Source organism: Chironomus tepperi, unplaced genomic scaffold, assembly GCF_022539635.2.
Source record: "Chironomus tepperi strain 1889 unplaced genomic scaffold, CSIRO-AGI_Ctep_v1 contig_335, whole genome shotgun sequence".
Lineage (NCBI taxonomy): Eukaryota > Metazoa > Arthropoda > Insecta > Diptera > Chironomidae > Chironomus > Chironomus tepperi.
In genome coordinates, this window is record NW_027226457.1 from 2,382,170 (window position 1) to 2,404,007 (window position 21,838).

The 21,838-nt window shown below is 32.5% G+C and overlaps 3 protein-coding genes across 4 annotated transcripts in view; 1 reads left to right on the forward strand and 2 right to left on the reverse strand.

The window, feature by feature from the left end:
* Tpst (tyrosylprotein sulfotransferase) overlaps nt 1-13,167 on the forward strand; it is a 30,120-nt gene extending 16,953 nt beyond the window's left edge. The window contains exons 1-6 of one of the 2 annotated variants that reach the window (XM_070644233.1): nt 2,105-2,190; nt 3,108-3,473; nt 4,199-5,395; nt 5,479-5,795; nt 5,854-6,052; nt 6,282-13,167. In XM_070644233.1, the coding sequence (XP_070500334.1) occupies nt 4,835-5,395; nt 5,479-5,795; nt 5,854-6,052; nt 6,282-6,410 (1,206 nt within the window). In that variant the 5' untranslated portion in view covers nt 2,105-2,190; nt 3,108-3,473; nt 4,199-4,834 and the 3' untranslated portion in view covers nt 6,411-13,167. Of the gene's footprint in view, nt 1-2,104; nt 2,191-3,107; nt 3,474-4,198; nt 5,396-5,478; nt 5,796-5,853; nt 6,053-6,281 lie in introns of those variants that run through there. The other variant, XM_070644232.1, reaches the window with a different exon arrangement.
* Nucleotides 12,951-14,708, reverse strand: LOC139093499 (protein-tyrosine sulfotransferase-like). Its single transcript, XM_070644234.1, has 4 exons — nt 14,629-14,708; nt 13,987-14,552; nt 13,444-13,760; nt 12,951-13,288 (listed from the first exon to the last, which is right to left on the reverse strand). The coding sequence occupies exons 2-4, from the start codon at nt 14,542-14,544 to the stop codon at nt 13,024-13,026; spliced, it is 1,140 nt and encodes a 379-aa protein (XP_070500335.1). The 5' UTR covers nt 14,545-14,552; nt 14,629-14,708; the 3' UTR covers nt 12,951-13,023.
* Nucleotides 14,709-14,842: 134 nt separating this feature from the next.
* Nucleotides 14,843-21,597, reverse strand: LOC139093493 (integrin alpha-PS3-like). The gene is made up of 6 exons (XM_070644227.1): nt 21,438-21,597; nt 18,699-19,899; nt 18,131-18,614; nt 17,323-18,052; nt 16,508-17,232; nt 14,843-16,389 (listed from the first exon to the last, which is right to left on the reverse strand). Exons 2-6 carry the CDS (start codon nt 19,863-19,865, stop codon nt 16,061-16,063), a joined length of 3,435 nt encoding a protein of 1,144 aa, XP_070500328.1. The 5' UTR covers nt 19,866-19,899; nt 21,438-21,597; the 3' UTR covers nt 14,843-16,060.
* Nucleotides 21,598-21,838: the final 241 nt, after the last annotated feature.

Here is a 21,838-nt window from a genome sequence, read left to right on the forward strand (position 1 = left end):
TCTTATTTTATGCTTTTTCTTCGTTCTTTCTTTATTTCCCTCATTCACACAGTAACATAATAAAGAAAAACTTTACAATGGCACTCCACAAGAGAAGAAAATAGCACAAGCTATAAAATTACGGGTAATTTACAGAGAGTTAGATCCATTGAATCTGTATATATATATACTGAGATCTATTGTATAAAAGTGAAAATGAAAATTTCTCGTGTAAATTGATTTCCATTATTTTCATTTTTCCTTGCCTTACTTCATTCGAATTTATGAATTCCCGTATTCAGTTTCGAGCATAAATCTTCGTTTTCATCGAAATGTGTCTCATCCCATATCGCTAACAATTTATTGTGTACACTCAACATTTCACATTCAATTTCTATCTCAACTTTTTTTTTGTTCTGTTCCTACTCTATAGCAATCATCAGAATGCTTTTTTAATTTTCATTCTCTAAAGCTCTCCGCCCATCATTGCCTTCACGAGAGAAAAAACAGAACAGAGTATGAAAATTCATATTTTTTGTTGTTTGCTACTTAACTGAAATTAAGGAATTAAAAATTTAATAAAACTGAAAATTTAATGGAAATACACAAAAAAAGTGAAAAATGCTGAATAATAATTCTTGTACTGTAAATTGTTGAGTTAAGCACTGTGATATTAACACAAAAATTATTACCATTATTGTGAAATTATCAGGAACGATTTGCTATTTAAATTTATGTTCATTATAATGACTAAATTGTTAGACAGACTGATATAAATGATAAACTTGTCATCCATTAGAACACATAAATTATTTGGTCATTTATGGAAAATGACATTATTTAATTTAAAATTACATTGTGGACGTGTTGATGTCACCAGTTTTGGTCATTAAGTTCACAGTAATTTGTAACTTGATCCCTTGTTATTAGCGAAACATACTTTTTTTTTGAGCAGCAAAATCAATTTCGATTTGCTTTAATCTTCTTAAACCTCATTTAAGCTTATTGTGAATACAAAGACATGTATGCGCTAATTGTTAATGGCTTTTATGAGTTACTTGTGACGTCCATGACTGTGCGAGGGTGTAAATGCTGTAATCAGATACTTTAAGGGGTGAAATTTAGCGTAAATGGTCAGATTAGATCAATATTGTATGTTATGGTCAGTTACCTCAAATAATCGTGTCTGTCTCCTGACTTTTTGAAAACAGCTAACTTTCGACTAGCTTTTAACTAGCTACAGTTAATATTTGACCCGATTTTAACGGTTTTTTCCTAAAGTATTTTACAATTAGCCACAACCATCCCCTTGCTAACCCCAACAGTCAAAGAGACCTCTGTTTTAGGTACCTTAGTGATATTTCTGAATATAGTGACAGCATGCTGTTGGTCTATTCGAGTATACCACTGACTATCTGCATATCTCATTTGATCTTCATATCCTTTTGATGTAATTGTACTGAAACATGCAAAATGCGTCATTTCCATAAAATATAATTGCTTACTTATGTAAATTTTCCGTCTACGCTCAACAATATGACATTATGAAATGATTTTTTCTGCTTTATTTACTTCTTTATGCTGTGTGTGGAACAAAATATAAATAAAATTCGCTTTCATTCTATTCATTCAGTTATATTTTTTCGTGGACATGGCAATTAATTCGGTGACTGGCCTTATTTAAAATAATAAAAATAAAGCGATAACGAAAAAACAGCAATTTAATTTGCTTTTGTCGTTTTAAATCTCATTTGCGAGACGAACTCAAGGGTGAGACTCCCTTTTTTGTATTTATAGGCACGTTCCTATTGTTCTTGTTTAACAAAATCCTATTTCCCATAATATTGAATATTGACGATAAATATTGAACGAACAAAAATCTCAGTTTGATGATTTTCTCAATGCCTCGGAGCTTTTTTTGTGCTACATATTGTACTATAAATTTTCAAATGACGTGTCCGCCCCTGGGGAAGAATATAATAAAATTAAATTGTTGCTGTTGGCAAATAATACCTTTACGTTTATTCATTTCTTTTTTTCTTTTTTCATGAATACAAAGTGGAACCATTTAACACTGCTGAAAATACAGCGTACATAAAGTTTTCGTACTTAATTGTATTCAATTTTGTAAATCGTTTAGTGTAAAAAATTCATTTGAAAAAGTTAGTTGGATGTGGAGGCAAACGGAGGGAGTCGAATAAGAAAAAAAAGGTACGAGAAGCTTATAAGAATGACAAAAGTATTTAAATTGCATTAATTTACATGATTTTACGTGCCGCTCATTTAAATATTACACGACTGTAAGTTGCTTTTAAGGATTTTTTGTCGCACTGCGTTGTGGATCAAGTGTGATTTTTATGTGCTCATATACATATTTATATTTATCTCTTTCGGTGCCTTATGAGGATATAGAAAAGAAAAAGTTCCCTTCTAAAAAGTCTTATGGGAACAGCAGCAAGACGGGAGATGAAGTTACATAATTAAAATATTTCATTTTCCTTCTCGAGAAGCTTTTGAAAGCTCTTTACTTTAGAAGCTTTTAGCTGCACGCGATATACTTTGAATAATTAAAATATATATAGGGTCTCTTACTTCTACTTCTCAGAAAAACGTCTTAAAAAACCCTCAAGAATTCCTTTTGTCTCACCTCTTCTAAGTCGTGCTCATTCTTATTTTGTTTAGGGTTCGTTCATGAGTGACGTTCATCTAAAGTTAAGATTGCTATTTTGTGTGGAAGTGACACATAGTGATACCAGGGGGAGGGAAACATGAAAATGCCCAAAACACCAAATTGACATCATTTACGAACGTCCCTACCAAGAAATGTTTCGCATTTTGCTAATAAATTGTTCGGGGAGAACAGGAAAGAAAGCTGTCAACCCTTTTCTTACTTCACACTTTGTTCTATTTAATTTCATGCAATCATCTGGTTCCATTTGCTCCAACAATTCTTGTTTAATTTATTTTACATTAAAAACGAATGGCACCGGAATCAAATTATAATTTAATTGAGGAGAAATACAGACCAGAAAAAAAAATATTGTCCTTCCCCAAAAAAAATGGAAATGAATGACTTTGCAACGTGTCGACCATTCTAATCGTCTAATTTATTTTTTTTTTCTTTTCAGAATCCGCTCTCTTTTTCAACTCGTGTCTTTTTTGTTTGCGACAGCAGCATTTTCCTTCCTTTTTTTATGCGACAATCCTCATCTCTGATATCTATATTAGAACAAAAAAAACAGCATCGTCCGTTTTGTTTTATAACCATCCGTACCATCATTACACGTGAACACAAAAAAAAAACAGACACACAAGAGAGGAACAGACAGAACATAAATTACCATCAACAGGAGTGTGAGCTTATAGATAGAAAGCTATAATCATTATTTTTGTACGACTGATGATGCTGTCCATTCCATAAATGATGATGAAAATGAAGCTTGAAGCGCATGAAAATTAAATCATGTCATCATGAACACGTCAACCAATGTGATGTAAGTTAATTTCCTACCTGAACAATCACACTTTTATACACGTTTATTTTTCGTCCTATTTATATAACAATATAATATGTTGATGTTAATTGAATTTTCTCCCATCACTTAACTCATATCCTTATGATATTATTAATTTTGAACGGCTGACTTGTGCTTCGAAAAATGCTACGGAGACCATTCGTTGCATCAAATTTCATGATTTTGACACGCAAATTAATTTTCCTTTCTGGTGTGTTGGCTCTCAAATTTCGTAAATTAATATCACAAGCTCTCTTGGGGATTATTTGATGGAAATGCTTCGTTTTGATCAATTGCATTTTTAGCTTTAATAGGAGCGTGACTTAATATTGGACTCTGAAGACTTTATGTCTCCAATTCATATTCAAGATCCATTGAGCTGACACTATCAATTCCACAACCCCAATTAGCTTATCTTTTCGTACCGAAAATATATATATATAGCCATGAAAGGAGGCATTAGTCATTAATCCAAGAAAGCATAGCAACCAAATATTATTTTCTTCCTTCCTTCTTTCAATAAATATGTCTTCTTTAATATTGTATCCTTCCAAGTAAATAATTTGAAAAGATGCACAGGCAAAAAAAGTCAAAATAAATAGGGGAAGCAAGTCACATAATAATTAATTGTTGATTATTTTTGCTTTACACTTTTCTGATTTCCTTCTTTTTTTCTATTTCCTTTCCAACAAATTGATATTTAGGATTTTAAGGTAACAATAATCTTATGTGAATAGAGATATATTAAGGAAAAAAGAGAGATATTAATCAAAGGATATCCTTTTTGACTCCGTCAAGTTTATTTAATCGACCCAACACGCAACGCCTTTCTACTTTTTCTCATATCTATATAAACGCCTTGTTTCATCTTATTCCTTCACTTCCAACAAAAAAAACTTTCTTACTTTTGCCATTTTTTCCCATTGAATCCTGAATCAACAAGACATAACAAGAAGTATAAAGAAGAAACTCACTTCGATTCCATTTTGACCTTTGGGTAAAACAGCAGTTTGTTTCACATAGGCAGTAAGGAAGGGGAAGGAAAGAAAAATTAATTTCTGTGTCCATCGTACGCTCAACAGAAAAGCTCAAGTGAGGAACGAGAGAAAGAATATAACTTTATTTTTCATATTACCACTGCTAGACTATTCCAATTATTGGCATTTAACGTTCATCATCGTCATTGTCATTGTTTCAATTAGGATTTAATTGAATTGTACTTTATTACAACGAAAAAAAAGGAACAGAAGAGAGCATAGAAAGTTATTTGGCTGTTGTATATTCGATTAGGACGAGGAACAATCAATTGGATATAAATTTTTATCTCCCAACGAAAATAAATGCTTTATCCGAAGGACGATAATATCAAATTAATTAGTAATAAAGCCATGAGACTGCCAAGAAACCGTCGTACTATAATAATTGGAGGACTTGTCTTCTTCACACTACTTATGTTACTATTTAAGACAAATGTTCTCCGGCCGGCATGTCTATTTCGTGAGGATCCTGGCTCAATGATTCGTGAGGAGAAGTTTGTGACTGGATCAGATAAGAAAACATATGTTTACCATCGAGAAATGCCACTTATATTTATTGGCGGTGTCCCACGTTCTGGTACGACGTTGATGCGTGCGATGCTTGACGCACATCCTGAAGTACGATGTGGACAAGAAACACGTGTGATTCCAAGGATCTTACAACTTCGTTCACATTGGATGAAATCAGAGAAAGAATCAATGAGACTTGAGGAGGCAGGAATTCATAAAGAGGTGCTTAACAGTGCAATTGCACAATTTTGTTTAGAAATTATTGCAAAACATGGCGATCCTGCGCCAAGGTTATGTAATAAAGATCCACTGACGCTCAAAATGGGCTCATATGTTATTGAACTGTTTCCAAATGTAAGTTACACGAATCAAATTTACAATTTTATTACTCGACTCGACTTCATATTCCCATTTATTTCTATTCTTATCATCATCAGGCAAAATTTATTTTTATGGTTCGTGACGGTCGCGGTACTGTTCATTCAATAATAAGTAGGAAAGTTACTATAACAGGTTTCGATTTAACAAATTATCGTCAATGTATGCAAAAATGGAATCAAGCTATCACGACAATGCACGATCAATGTAAAGAGATAGGCAAAGACCGTTGCTTAATGGTTCACTATGAAAAGCTTGTCCTTCAACCGAAAAAATCGATGGAAGAAATATTAGAATTTTTAGAAATACCTTGGAACGATTCCGTACTTCACCATGAAGACTTTATCAATAAAGAAAATGGTGTAGCTTTATCCAAGTAAGTTCAACCTCATAATTGAATATAAAATTTTACAGTTATTGATTTCCCTATTTAGAGTCGAGAGATCATCAGATCAAGTAATTAAGCCAATAAACTTAGAGGCCCTTACAAAATGGGTTGGCCATATACCCGAGGATGTTGTTCAAGATATGGCAAATTTAGCACCAATGCTTTCAACTTTAGGCTATGATCCATATGCAAATCCCCCAAATTACGGTAGTGCTGATGAGGTTGTTAAGGAAAACACGAATAAGGTGAATATTGAATATTCTGACAACGTTTAAGGTTCGTTCACTAGTGATGTCAATCAATATGTTGTTCAAATCAGAGAATTTGATCGCTTTATTGATGTCTCTAGTTACAAGTCATAAACGAACAATCCCTAAATTATACGTGTGAATATTACTGCAAATTTCAAATGATTACCATATTACAACATTTTCATGCTTGATTTCGCTTTCTTTCCTTTCCAACCATCACTAGGTAAAAAATAATCAAAAGTTATGGGATCACAAAGTACAGCAGCTGCTGAAGCGTGATGAAGAAAATGTCGAGGAAAACGATGATAATAATCAGGATGACAATGCAAATGACGTCAACGACAGGACGTGATGAAGTGAATGAGTAAACAAATTTTTCTCCTTTTTATATCCTCCCCAAAAAAAAAAAACTTACAATCAATGACAACAATATGAACGGATAGACGACAAAACAACAAAAAATTTTTTTCATTTTTTTTATGCCATCCTTAAAATGTCATGCTCTAAAAACATTAAAAATGTTTTACAATATGTGAAGATGGAAGTACATGTGATGACGAAAAAATGAGAGGAACATCAGTTACAGTCAATGTAAAGGAAAAGGAAAGGTTTTTAAGGTTTTATTGTGTGGTGAGCTTAAAAACAACATAATTTAATAAAGAAATATGAGAAAATAATAATAATAATATATATAAAGAGAGGAAAACGTTTCTATTCTATTTTATATAAATAATACAAAAGTATAAATACATAAGTATAACTTAATATTGTGCAATGACTGAGTTATCTTCCTTTTAATTTAAAAATAAAATAATTTTTTTTTCTAACATTTTTCGTCTTTTTTTGCTGTTCTGTTGTGGATGAAATGAAATTAAATAAATACGGAAGGAAGCATGACCTCATTTTAAAGTCAACTTTTTTTTATTTTATATCCTTCATTCCGTTCCTCTCTCATGTTAAAATTTCTTACACACATACACACAGAATGTCAAATAGCAAAATAGGATGAGGTGCATGCTTCGCAAATATTGAATGTTTAGCTTGAGCTTATTTCTTTTTATTCATTCATTCATTCAACTTCCTCCTTTTTTATTTCATTCCTATTAAGCAAACATGCGATAAAATAAAGTGAGCGGAAAAGAAGGAAAAAAGCACAAAAAAAAAATTAAAAATGAAAAATTGCAATTTCCCTGTTGGATGAAGCTGAATATAAAGCATTCTTCTTGCTATTGCCTTTTTTCACAACTTTTCATCTTTTTCTTGTTTTCTTAAGGAATGGAAGCTTTTATGCGTTACTTCATGTGACCTAGAATTTTTTTATTCGTGCAGAAAAAATTAAGCAAACATTTTTTTCTGATTAGACGGTTCTAATTGAGTTCAGCACAGTCTATGGAATTAATTTTCGTTTGATCATGCTTACTTTGTGATTTTTTCAGTTTGTTTAGCACTTTAATGTTTGAGGAAATTAGTCGTGGAATTGGATTTTTATACTTAATTAGATAATATGGAAAAAGATGATGAGTAATGTCGTCAGATTAGCGTCGAATCTTATGGCACATGCCAACTATGTATGTGTTATTTTTGAGAGATAATATTAATGATGGAAGTCGAACTCTTGTTCTTACTAAATTGAGGACTTACAGATTATGACTTGACAAATCAGATTGGGAGTCTGTAATGGCACTAAAGCTTTGAATCAAAGCTCGAAGTCGATTCTGATTTTGTATGAAAAAATCCATTTGATTCGACTCGACTTCGAGCTCTGCTGTGCTTAAATCTTGGAACTAACTGAGAATTTAAGCTATTTTAAATCTCGATCTTTGTGGATTGGAGATTATACCAATTTGCAATCATGGCTTTAAGTCATGTGTAGGTGCAACTCTTATTACTAGGAAACAACATTTGTTATGGCCCAGAAATAAAGCTTCAAATGCCGAGTATCTGTAATCCTCAATTTGATAAGAACGTAGGCTTAACTTTACATCGTTGAAAAATTTGCTTCTTAGAAGCAAACTTGTACCTTAAAGCTCGTTCCTAAATTAACCTGCTTCTACTTAAGACTCCACGAGTCAAACTTAAATTATTGTGAAATTTACTTTTAAAGTTCCTTTATTTTTATATTTTATTTTGGCATTTACTATAATATTTATTACAAAACAAGCTCGAATTGACAACTTGACATGATGTCTAGTTAATTACTACACCTTCGGTCGAGTACTGACATATTTTATGGAATTTTATGGAATACTCCGGTGAAAATGTCATTAGACAACCGTATGTCCAATTATTTACTTGAAATTATGTCAAATTGTCTACTCGGGATGTTAATCGACTGTTTTAAAGCACTAATACAAAAGGTACAGTCAGAGGAGAAGATTTGGGGTTGAAATTACCCTACTCCCCTGCATTAATACTTGTGATTTCCATCAGAGTTTCAACTCGACGTCGAGTAGTCAAAATTATGTTAGAACTAAGCAATGGCAACTTAATGTCCAGTTGATGTCTAGTTCCAACGTATTTTTGTCAACTAGACTCTGTTAAGCACTGAAATGAATGAATCCTAAAGAGTCATGATCTCAATAAAACTTAAAACATTTGCATAGAGCTTCCATTCCTTATACGAATAAATATTTAAAATCTCACATAAATTTTTGAAAGTCGAATAACTTCTGATGCATGCTGATGAAAATGAAAAAAAAGGCAGAATGAGAGGAAAAGTTGAGAGAACACTTGACAATGCATAGTGACGACACAAAAAAAATTACAAAAGTCCTCGTGTTATTGATCGAGGGACTTAAGCGCATTTTTGTCCCAGCGATCAGTAATTGATTAATAAGTCACTTCCAGACCTTAAAAACAAGATCCAGTAGGATTCTGGTCACTTTCAGATATAAAAACCAAGATCCAGTAAGATACATGTAACTTCCAGACCTAAAAACCAAGATCCAGTAAGATCCAAGTCACTTCCAGACCTAAAAACCAAGATCCAGTAAGATCCAGGTCACTTCCAGACCTAAAACACAAGATCCAGTAAGATCCAGGTCACTTCCAGACCTAAAAACCAAGATCCAGTAAGATCCAGGTCACTTCCAGATCTTAAAAACAAGATCCATATAAAACTTCCACAAATTTAAGAACTTCATCATTTAACGGATTTTCATAATTCAAACTCTATAACGGTCAAAAAAAATTCAAACATTGTTCAGTAAACACTGTAAAAACATCAACAAACATTGAAAAACACTGTAAAACAATGAAAAAACGTGTTGTTGTTTTTGTTGTTGTTGTATATGAAAATGAAAAATTGTTAATTATAGTATTTATGTGTTGATTTGAAAGTTTTAAATGCCCGGCGCCGCAATAACTTTATGGAACTGATCTTTTAAAACCATTCCGAGCTCTCTACGATGTCTAGTTAAAAAGTTTTTAACGTCAGCCGAACGCCCGAACAGCCGAACGAACAAAGTGATTTAATAAGCTACCTTTTTGAAAAAAATTTCAAAAATGCGCTAAAAAGGAGAAGATAATGAATGAAATAAATAAAATACACAATAAGTTTACTCAGAGAACCCCGCATACACAAAATTGTATGTACAGTGAGTGAAGGAATGAAATGACAGCCGTAAAATAATTTTTTATTAATTTTTTAGAATGTTTAAATGACATACATAATTAATGTTGAATGTTAATTTTTAATTGGTGCAAAAATAGTTAAAATAATATGAAAAATGTTTTTATTGCTGAAACCGAGCTTCATCAAGCTTTGAAAGAGTTTGACAGACTTTTTCTGTGGAAAAGTGTCATGAGAATCAGGAACAATAGCAATTATAATTATTTGTACAATAAAATGAATATAAAATTTATGCTGTCGATTCCGATTCTCAGAGAATGAATTTAAAATGTTTGCAGCCTTTCCTCAAAGATTGATGGAGTTCTGATTTGAAAACGAGAAATTGTTATTCTTATGGGAGTCGTTCAATTGTGATGAACATCAATAATAGCAGTGACGTAGTCGTAGAGGGAAGGGTAATCAGATGGAAAATCAACTTCCTTTTTCTCTAAAAATAGTAGCTGTGATACTATGACTAGGACTTGGGGTGTCTGTAGTTGTGTTACAGTGTTGTCCAAAGCTTTTTTTGTGTCATGGCATACGTTAGTAGTAAGCTACGACCAAAACCACATGCGGTTAGTGGCAATTCCCAAATATTTCAACTTCACACTAGTGTGGCACGTGACACAGTATGAGCAACATTGTTGTATTACTTTGAATACAATTTATTGACTGTCTACTAGTTGAGTTACTAGTAATTTTGATTAGACCAGGCGTAGAACTTTTTGTCCTTACTAGTTTGGTCAATTCTTAGCCTTCTTAGTCTGATTTGGCTAATTTAATCAGGAGGATATTTAAACCATCCTTTTTTTAGAGTTCGTCCAAAAATACAGTCTTGCAGACCAAAAACGCACGACTGTTTATAGGTACGGTCTAAAGCCACAGGTCTGTGGTTCTTGGCTGAACCCTATTTTAGTCTTTATTGAAATTTTTTTTTGCATTAAGCCTGATATGTAGCGATTTAAGGGATGTCGTCCAAGCTTTAGACTATAAACTTTTACTTTTTGATGTCACTAATGAACAACTCCTTACAGAAATTTACTTACCTTTCTTTCATTTGAATATATTGATGTGCGAAAATTTGCTATGTTCGTTTTAGCTCAATATTCATATTCATATTTTGGCAAGGCTTCTTTTTGAGCCTGTTTATATAACAAAAGAAAAAAAACTGTTTAATTTTAGAACTCATGAATTCAGCATGTTACACGCGATCACGTTACTTTAATTTAAAATAATCGATTCCAACACACATTTTTTTGTAAGGATCCAAATCTTTTGAGCATATGTATATCCAAAATTTAAATTAATCACCCAGAACACATTTTCTACAATCAAAAAAAGTTGCTTCATATCCCCACATCATTGTCATTAACACAAGTTATGAGGAATGTAAAAGTTTTATCCAAAGTATGTGTTAATACATCAATAAGCATAAAGATTTTACTAAGATGTGGGGAAAAATCAAGAGAAATTAATGATGATGAGATATAAAGTTTTTATGTTTCCACTTAATGTTCACACTTGAATAATTTTCATTTTTTTTCTACTTTATTGAATATACAGCAACAAAAATCAAGACAAGAACATAACAGCAACAATAGAATAGACAACATGAAGCTCTTAAGACATCTTTCCATATGTTTAATAAATTAAATCTTTTATTCAAAAGTGCAAGGAAGTGTGAAAACATTTTATGTTTTATGTACATACAAAATGAATTATGTTATGAGCATAAATATTAAATATTAATTAAATTTAAGTATAAGAAGCAGCATAGAGTATGAAAAACAAATGGAGGATGAAATATTAACAAGAGCTTCGTGTAGATTGCATTATGCTATTATTTAATGTGGGAAAAAAGTTTTCCACAATTACAGACACCACAAGAACTGTGAGAAAAGACATAAAAAACCAGCGATACTTAAAATTTATTACGAAATTCTTTAAATTGAAAATTTGAATTATGGAAATTTTTAAAGATTTTTTTAACTGACTTTTTGAGGATTTTTGGACAATTTCATGGATTGCTTACTTGTTGGACCAAAAACTGGATAATGTCAAGATCACAATCATTTACCATACCTAACCCAGTCAAAATTAGGACTAATGATTAAGTTTGTCAAAGAATGTAATGGACATCCTATTTATCAGAGTTTGAAGTCGACTCGGATTTTATAAGCAAAAGTTGAATCAAGGCTCTAAAATTCGAGTCGACTTTGAGCTCCACTATTCATAGATTACTAGATGTCGTGGTCAATGAATTGGAATTTTATAAACGTCATGAAATTTGTCCAGATTATCCATAAACTACTATTTGGCATTTAAAATATGCCTTTAATATTAATTTTGAGCTTGAAAATGGTAAATCTAAATTGAATTCCAACGAAATTCCAGTCCAGACAGAGAAACCCCAAGTGAACAAAAATACATTAGAATTAGTCATTAACTGAATATTAACATACCTGTAATGGAATTGGATTCTTGTAATGGTTTTTTAACGGTATATCATTGGGAATATAGTAGTAAAGAAGATACAGAAAATGTATAATTTATGAATGGCACTTTGCCATATGGTCGAGTAACCTTCGATAAATCAGTGGAAGGAACAAGTCTCACTCTGTCAGATCAACAATTCCTTTAAGTAGTTATAATGTATTTTTGTCCACTCTTTCCTTTAGAAAATTGTGAGACTTGTCCATAATTGCAAGTCTGCTTCCTTGGACGAATTATAATATACAGTCCAAAACTGCAAGTCTACGCATCTAGAATGCAGAAAATGAAGACCTGCGATTCTTGATCGAATCCTAGATAATTACTTGAATTTTACCGTTTACTGACTAAGGCAATAAATCCAGCTAATGTCTGAAATCAATTAGGATTATCAAACTCCTCATCATATAACTCATCGTCAGCGCAATTTTACCATATTAAGCTTTAAAATCACTTTTAAAGGCATCAATAAATCATCCATAAACATAGAAATGTGGCAAAATAGTAGTTATGGATAATTAAGCAAATCCTAATCCCACCCCAGCCCCTATAAATAATTTCAATTATAAATTTCCAAAAGTCAAATATCGATTGTATCTTTTTAGGTATATATACTTTTTTGAAACAAAAACAATTGCATTATTGCACAAATTAGAATTTATACAAAGAGGTAAATAATAATAATAATGATAATAACTGCTGTGGACAGATTATTATGTACTAAACTAAATTAATAAATCATGAAGAAAATGAATCAGTTTTTATCAAATTAAACAAAAAAAGAAGAATGGATAATAAAGAGACACAACAAAAAGGATATTGTTCCTTTTATTTGTTAAATAAATTGAAAATTTCATGCGTGTTATTACTCAATGTCATGTTTATCATCCGTACGCTTTCGTCTGTTCGGTCTCTTCCTTCCAGGATAATTTTGTATTAAATCAGCGTCAATTTTCATTTTAGCAGCTTCATAATTCGGTGGATTTCCATACGGATCGTAACCCAAAATCTGTAACATTGGAGCAATTTTCGCCATCTCATCAACGACATCCTGCGGAATATTTCCAACCCATTTTGAAAGAGCATCCAAATTTATTGCTTTAATCACTTGATCTGACGACCTTTCCACCCTTTTTTTTGTGTATTTTGGGTAAATGTGTGAGCGTGAAAAGAAGAAAGCAAAAAGATAGCAAAGTGTGAGGATGGAAGTAGGTAGAGATGTGAATAAATTTAAAATATATAAAATTATCTTGAAGTGCATCTCCAAGGCAACCTATGTGCTTACTTTGATAAAGCAATCCCATGTGACTTATTAATAAAGTCTTGATGATGTAAGACATTCTCATTCCATGGCAAATTGAGAAAATTCAAAATGCTATTCATCGTTTCCTTTGGTTGCAGCACAAGCTTCTCATAATGTACAATCATGCATTTATCATTGCCAAGCAACTCACATTGTACGAACATTGTCTTTATCATACGATTCCATTTTATCATGCTAGCACGATAATTATCTAAATCAAATCCTGTTACTGTGACTTTACGTGAAATTATGGAGTGAACTGTTCCACGTCCGTCACGAACCATAAAAATAGCTTTCATCTACGGGATAAAGAAGACTTTGAGAATGCAAAGAGGGGTCGTTGACTAATGATGTCCAGATTTTGAGGAGGAGGGAGTTAAAGCTCTATTTTCTGAGATACAGGATCAGAATCTGATGTTCTTCTCATCAAAATCTTGAGAGGATGGAATCCAGACCTGACTTCGATGTGACATCATTAGTCCACGTACCCCTAATAAACAAAATGTTTATACCAGCACTACTTACATTTGGAAATAATTCTGACAATGTTACGCCATATTTAAGAGTAATTGGATCTTTATTGCAAAGTCTGTTTGCGGGTTCGCCATGAGTTGCAATAATTTCCAAACAGAATTGTGCAACAGCATTAGCAAGAATTTTTTGGTCTATACCCGCTTCATCTAGTCTCATTGACTCTTTTTCGCTGTTGAGCCAATTGTTATAATAAGCTAGCATTCGTGGAATCACGCGAGTTTCTTGTCCACATCGAACTTCTGGATGAGCATCAAGCATGGCGCGCATTAATGTTGTTCCTGAACGTGGCACTCCACCAATGAATATTAATGGCATTTTTTGATGGTACACATACTTCTGATTGTCAGATCCAATAGTGTATTTCTCTTCGCGTACCATACCAGCTTCATAATGCTGTGATTTAAAGCATTTCTTATAAATTATAAAAATAATCACGGCTACACAAAGTGATAAACATAAATCTACAAAACGATTACGGAACATTCGTGTTACTCGTCTATTAAAATTGCTCCTACTACTTCCTATGCTGATATTTCCATGCATTCTCATCTATGGATCTAAAAAAGTATTTAAAATGTTAAATTATTTTCTATCAGAGGATGAATAATATTAGTATAAAATGTCGTTGCCTACAGATGCCGACTCTCTACTAAAAAATTGTTTTTTTAATACTCATATGAGTGAGAAATGTGACAAAATTTATTGAACACACATCTGGAATGAACATTTATTGTTTGCTTTTCCAAGCAATGATGAAAGAAGCAGAGGAACTGAAAGCTACATTCAACAACATACATATTAAAAAATTATTATTTTATGATATTCTAAAAAACATTCAGTTTTTCTCTTTATTGCTGTAAAGTTTCTATCTAACTTTTATCTCTACATCAGTGCTGGTCAACCTTTGTGCCGCGACACACTAGTGTGCTATCAAGCTGATGTCATTAACTGCATGCCTTGTACGAATTCAGTTATGACTTTACATCAAAGTGTGCCATGACACAAATCTGTTTGGCCAGCACTGCTCTATATCCTAAAAGCTTTATTCTCTTTGGATTTTAAACATTCATACATGAAATATATAAATAGTATTGTTTTTACTTTATATAATGGGAAGAATTGCAGCTGGATTTACTGGATTTAATAAATAGCTATAAAAAATTTTAATCGATTATTTTCTTAAAGTCAGACATATGTCTGTGTCATCGTATTTTCTACTTAATTTAAAAACATGATTTAATGAATCACTTTAAAAAAAATTAAGACACATTTTGATCACTATGACTAATATTGCTTAATCCATAAGTACATTCTTTTGTGATGCAAAATTCTTAATAAAAAAGTTTGACTTGTGGCATCAAAGGGCATTTTCTGATTCATTCAGGGTCATTCGAAAATATTGAATCCATGTTTTGTTATAACGTTCATTTTAGATTTGAATATTATTTATTGTACATAGTTGAAAACCCCTTTTCTTACAAAAGTTCAGTCTGTTTTTGAACTCTGAAGAATAAACATCCGTAAGGAAGTCTTTTTAATTAAACTACATTTACCACAATTACAAAATCAGTTTACTGGTTGCGCACTTGATTCTAAATTGATGTTGTAGACTGAACATGGAATCAATTGAATCTTTCCCAAAAAATCAGAGATCAATAAAAAAATCCGAGTTGACTTCAATCTCTCCTTATGAACAGCATAATTTAGCTGCTAAAGCACCGCTACATCATTGACGTACAAATTTGCTGCATAGTGCTGTTTATAACTTCTACGGATTCGCGAGATCAGACAATACTATCAAGATTGTAGTCAAAATAAAGCCTTTCAAGCAGCCTGTTGACGTTCAGAAAAAGCCAAGTGCCGACAAGTATTGGTCCCTTAAAACAATGGCAATGACACGATATCCAAAAAATTTTCTTATGTATAAATTAACAATTAAAAATTATTCTGGGCTCTTTGTACCCTTTTTACTCATTAAGTCTTGAAAATTTCATAGGAATGTTTGATCATTAAAGTCTAAAAAAATGACTGGCACATGAATTTGTTGCAAATTAAATTTAAATTCTTATGAATTTAAGTTCCTCAATTCCTCCGCCTCCTCGGGAGAAATACGTTTACTTTCTCTTGTCAGTCTTTCAAGTTCTTCCTTTTTCGATCGATTGAAAAATCCACATCTGTAAAGTGTATAGCACAATAGGATTAATACAAGTAATCCAACGATTATTGACACAATCCAAATCCAAATTGGCGTTCTGGATGAAAATCTCTCATAGACAATTGTATATGGATTTCTTGTTGTAATTTTCAATGTTCTCATGCTCTCGTCGCCGACACGTTGGAACTTTGCATTTGTCTTGTATACAAAAATGTTTTGCTTTTCATTGAATATCTCGCCTGCATTGTTGGAATGAGAAGGAAGAAAACTAATTAAAAAAAATTTAAATGACAATAGAAAGTTTAAGGCAGCATAAAGAGCAGCATAGATAGGAAGAAAATGAAATTTATTCCTTACCAAATTTTCCTAAATCTATTGTAAAATTCATGCTTATTGTAATTGGCTCACTTCCAGGACGGAAATTATGAACTGTAAATTGAGCTTCAATACATTCATTCATGTCTTCCGGTTGTGAGCAATCAAGGAAAATTGTTCGATTTCGAGGTAAACTCATTAGAATTGGGTCTTCCTTATCTACGGATACTCTATAAGATGATGTATATTCATCGATGGAACCGGTATATTGATTATAGACTCTATATATATTATCATCGTCATTAGCATCATAGTCATCATCATTTTTATCATTCTGCCACAGGCTTCTCCTTCGTCTGTGCTGTGAATGTCCTAATGTATCATAGTCATGACTCTTGGCACTATTAAAATCATAGTCGAAGCCCAATTTTGAGGTATCAAAGTTACTATGTAGATTCATATTATCTCCAGTAACAACTGACTTATCACTATTGCCATTTTCATTGCGGATCTGAAGACGAGTTTTACCATCGTCATTCCATGTTGCTTCATATACTTTATTAGTATAGAATCCTCTTATATCAATCTCATCAAATTTCACAATTTCAACTAGATAATTTGGTTTTGGCATATAAGCTAATGGAATTAAGAGACTCAATGATAGTTCCTTAATTGTACTAGGACCGTTATTGAAGATTTTATATCGATATTGAAGATTCTCAATGCGCTCTCCTTCTTCAAGAGATAATTGAGTTGCTGAACTTTGTCTACAAAAAAGAACAGAAAGAAAGAATAAGGAACAGAAATTCATTTTAATTTATTTGTTCCGTAAGAAAGATTTCAGACACAAGACTTACCCATTCAATTCTATATCACTGAACTCAATGAGGAAAATTTCATTCGTGTATTGATTATCAGATGGTCGTTGCTCATCTCCAGCACTTGAAACTTCGGCAAAAATTTTAAATGAAGTACCCTCGAGACGAGATGCATCCAATGCAATTGTCATGTCTGTAGTTTCGCCATTCTTAACTGGCTTACCCGTATTTATATCACAAATCATTACGTCCCGTACATTATTATCTTGTCGACATGACGGTGGAATACGAGTAAATTGTGTTAAGTTGGTAGGAATGGTAATTGTCAACTGTGTCAGATAAGCAGACTCTCCGGCATTTGAAATTTCATATTTAATCGCGATTGTCTTTTCGCTGCCAAGAACAAAAGGTTGTCTTACATTAAGTAATGTTCCGACAACAGATAGATCTGAGATACACCTTTCTCCACTACATCCTGTAGAAAATGCTATTTTCGTTGTTGTCAGTTTCGAGGCAAGAGGATCCATCATGACACATGTCTCACAAAATTTACTATCATGTGCTGATATTTTGTCAACAGTCTCATATTTCATGTCTATGATTACGGGCTTGAAAATGTCCGCAAGACTTCCACGTATATAAATCATATAGTCATTACAAATATCTTCATTTGTGAGCTTAAGTGAGTCATTGATTGTCTTTTCGATTTCATTCTTTGCAAATGATGCACGATTATATTTCATGTCAAGAGACAGAGAGGTGGCAAACTCTAAATGCGTATAGGAATGTATAGGAATAAGAAGATGATATATGAATTATACATGACAAGGATTAATAGTAACTTTACCTATTTCCATGTTTAATGGTGTTACACTGTCATAACGTGCACAGACCTTAATTGCGACAGTGTTGTCTTCTAATGTCAATTCATTTTTGGATGATGTTATAGATGCTACAACTTTTACAACGGGATATGTACGATAGATATAGACAGTCTCTGAATTTGGTGATCCTATAGCAATGTCTTTATAATGATTGCCATCAATATCAACACCGCGTGATAATCCATAACCAAACATTGCATTCTTATAATGTTCATCATATTGATGAGGCAATTCTGATGGTGCCAATATCTTTTGACTAGGTTTTAATGAAATTCCATCATGACTACCCAAATAGATGTATACTGCACCATTTCCTTCAAATGGCGCAGAAACGATTAAATCATTGTATCCATCTAAATTGATGTCACCAATTTTCGACAGCGACGTTCCAAATCTTCCATTTGTTTCATAATCACTGAATAGCATCGCTTGTTGTTCGAACGCAAGCTATAATAAAATGGAATAGAAATAAAGAACGTGATATTTGCGCTCGGGGGAAAATTAGATAAAAATTGATAAAGTAATTCTTACATTTCCTTTATTGATGAAAATATAGACTGCTCCATTTTCGTATAATCCATTCTTACTGTAAAAAGGTGCCGAAATCGCAAGATCTGGAAAGCCATCTCCATTAAAGTCTTCACATAATAATGTATATCCAAAATATTCGCCAAATTGTGAGCCACTGAATTTATTGTATAACTTTATTTTACTTTCGTGACGATAATCCTCAATATCGAAGACATAGACTTCGCCTGTTTGTTGTTTTGCCTGTGGCGCTGATGCAACATAATATAACCTGTCAGTTTCCGGACCCAAAAATTTTGCCGAACCGACTGCATAGCCAAAGTATGAATCATCAGAAAGGGTAAAATAGAATGGATTTGGAACTTCACTTCTATATTCCATGATTTGTCTTTTTCTCAGAATATGCATAATGCTATTATCTTTACGTAAATCACGTCGACTTAAGCCACCCAAATCGGGTCGACTTCCAGCTCTATATCGTATAATAGATCCTTGCCAATTTAAAATTCCCGGACATCCAATAATAATCTCATTATTTTCTGTGACATGAACACTAAATCCACTCTCGCCGTAGATATAAAAATAGTTATAGGTACCATTTGATACTGGAGCTGTCTGTAATGCACGTTGTCTCAATGGGATTATTTGTCGAACACCTGATGGCTGTGTTGAATTTGTACTAGTCACCCAATAACAAATCCCATGCAATAAATAATGATCACTCTCGGTTAAATCTGCCTTTAATTTTGGTGCACATACAACATATCTATCATTCTCAGACTCATATCCATCCATTGAGAATCCAAGCATTTGAAAATCTTTCTTTTCAGAATTATAAGCTAGATCTGTATTTTCTACGCGAGTATTTCCATTCAAATCAAAATGATATGGGTAACATTCAGCAGTTTCAGCATTGTTCAAGTCACACTTGTATACGGCACCCGTCTCATTGACTTTCCTTTGTTGCTCAAGTGTCGATTGTGCTCGTGGTGCACCGATTAGAATATGATTGCCTCTAAGATTTATTGAGAATCCAAAATATGATGACCTTGTTTGTGGAAAAAATGTCGAAACTTTTGGCTTATTTACGAAAACATTGGGTGTTGGTGAAAGGTTGAAACTCAAAATTGTCGGAAGAAAGACGAGAAATATTATTTGTGCTTTTGACATGTTTTCTTCTTCCTTTTGTACCTTATTTATTTAGCTGTGAAAAGAAATAAGAGAAACTCACATGTTATTATATATCCAAACAAATTTAAATTAAATCATATGTCTGGCTGTTTAACTTGCTGCTATTTTGCATCTTATTAATTCATTACAAGATCCAGTAAAGTACAAGTGTAAAGTTTTTAATTTTATTACTGTAGTGCATTAATATTTTTCAATGTCATCTGTACATTCATAAGAAAATACGCGATGACTAATCAATGTGTACATTACTTCATTGCGTCATGTTTCGTTGTTGTTATCAGTGTATGACTTATTAAGTGTGAATTAAATTCGCCGAATCTTTCTTTGTATTTTTCTTACTTTTCTGAAGAATTCTTGAAGGAATGAGAATTGGCAACAGAACACCAATCAGAATTATGGAATCACATGTTAGAGCAGTCAAGAATCAGGAGCGGATTAAGGGGGGAGTCAGGGGTCAAGTTACTTACTCACTTTAGAGCAGAGTTCGAAGTTGTTTCAGGTTTAGTATGTAAAAGTCGGTTCAAGTCGACGAACCTGCTTAAGGGCTTGACCCATGACCCTTCTGTCCCTTTAGGAATTTATCCCAAAACCCGCCTACCCATCCCACCATTTACTACTTTTTGTTTCCCCCTAATCCCTCCCTCTCTCAACAATATATTAATTAGCTTAGCACTAATTAAAAACATTTAATCCCCAAAATAACTTTGTCCCGAGATGCCAATAACTTATTGCCTGTTCAATGCAATTACTCTTTCACATTCAACAACACAGGTTTTCTGTTTAATTCCGGTTTTTGTTTTTGATAATTTTTTTTGTTGTTGACAACGCAACATGACGTCACTGACACAAAAATTGCCTCTTTTAAGAAAGGTATGGAATGTATTTTATGTGTATATTTAAATGATTATTCATCCACATAAGAGGTAAAAGCGGTTTAAATTTTACTATTGACAATTCGTGAGTCATCGTCTCGATCTGAATGAGGAAAGCCATTTAGAAAAGAGATGATGAAGCAGTGGCATTGATGTTGTTGTTAAACTTTGTATGCAAAAAGTTTAATACATGAATTGTCTTGTTTTTAATGGATTTTTGTGTGTTTTACAGTCATTACATTAATGAGGCTTATGAGTTGAATGTTCAGCTTGTCTATAAATAATATACAGTATATCCACTTCTATTGATAAAGATTGCACTTATGTTGCATATTTTTTGCAACGGAAATTAAGTGATAACGCATGGATTACTATGATCACATAAATTTATATTGAGCACATGATAAATATTATTTTCACTGTAATTCACTTGTTTTCATTGTAGGTGCAACTTTTATCTATTTTTTAATAATTGTACTTTTTAATTGATAAGATAAGGAACTGAATTTTTCACTTTTTGCCTTTATATTGGTGTTAAAAAAATCATTCATTTTTGCACAATAACCAAATAATCCATTATTCAACAATTTGATTACACAATCAAAATAGAGCATTAATATTAAGCAATAACAAATATTTATATATTAATTAATGCCAATTAATATTTTGACAACCACACCTTTTTGTAAGAATATGTATATTATCAGCAGTTATTCTTCTTCGTCATAGCAAATGAATCAACACAAATAACTAATATTTTTTAAGCAGCTTATCGTGGCGCGAGCGAAAATAAAACTAACTTAAAGACTGTCAAAACCGTCGATATTAAAGCAATCACATGCTGTAGGTTTAAAAGGCGTAACGGTTGTGAAATTTTTAAACTCAACTTCCATGTTGATCTAGTATTCATTGTGCAAATTATTTTTTTTTCAAGTTATGGACATCAACAAGGCACAGATTGGTAGCCGAATCGTTATAAACAGCAATTTTCAAAATTTAAAAACCTAACAAATGTCATTTTCAGGAACATTACAGAAGTTGCAATCTAAAACCATTCAATTTCTGCTGTAACTTAACATT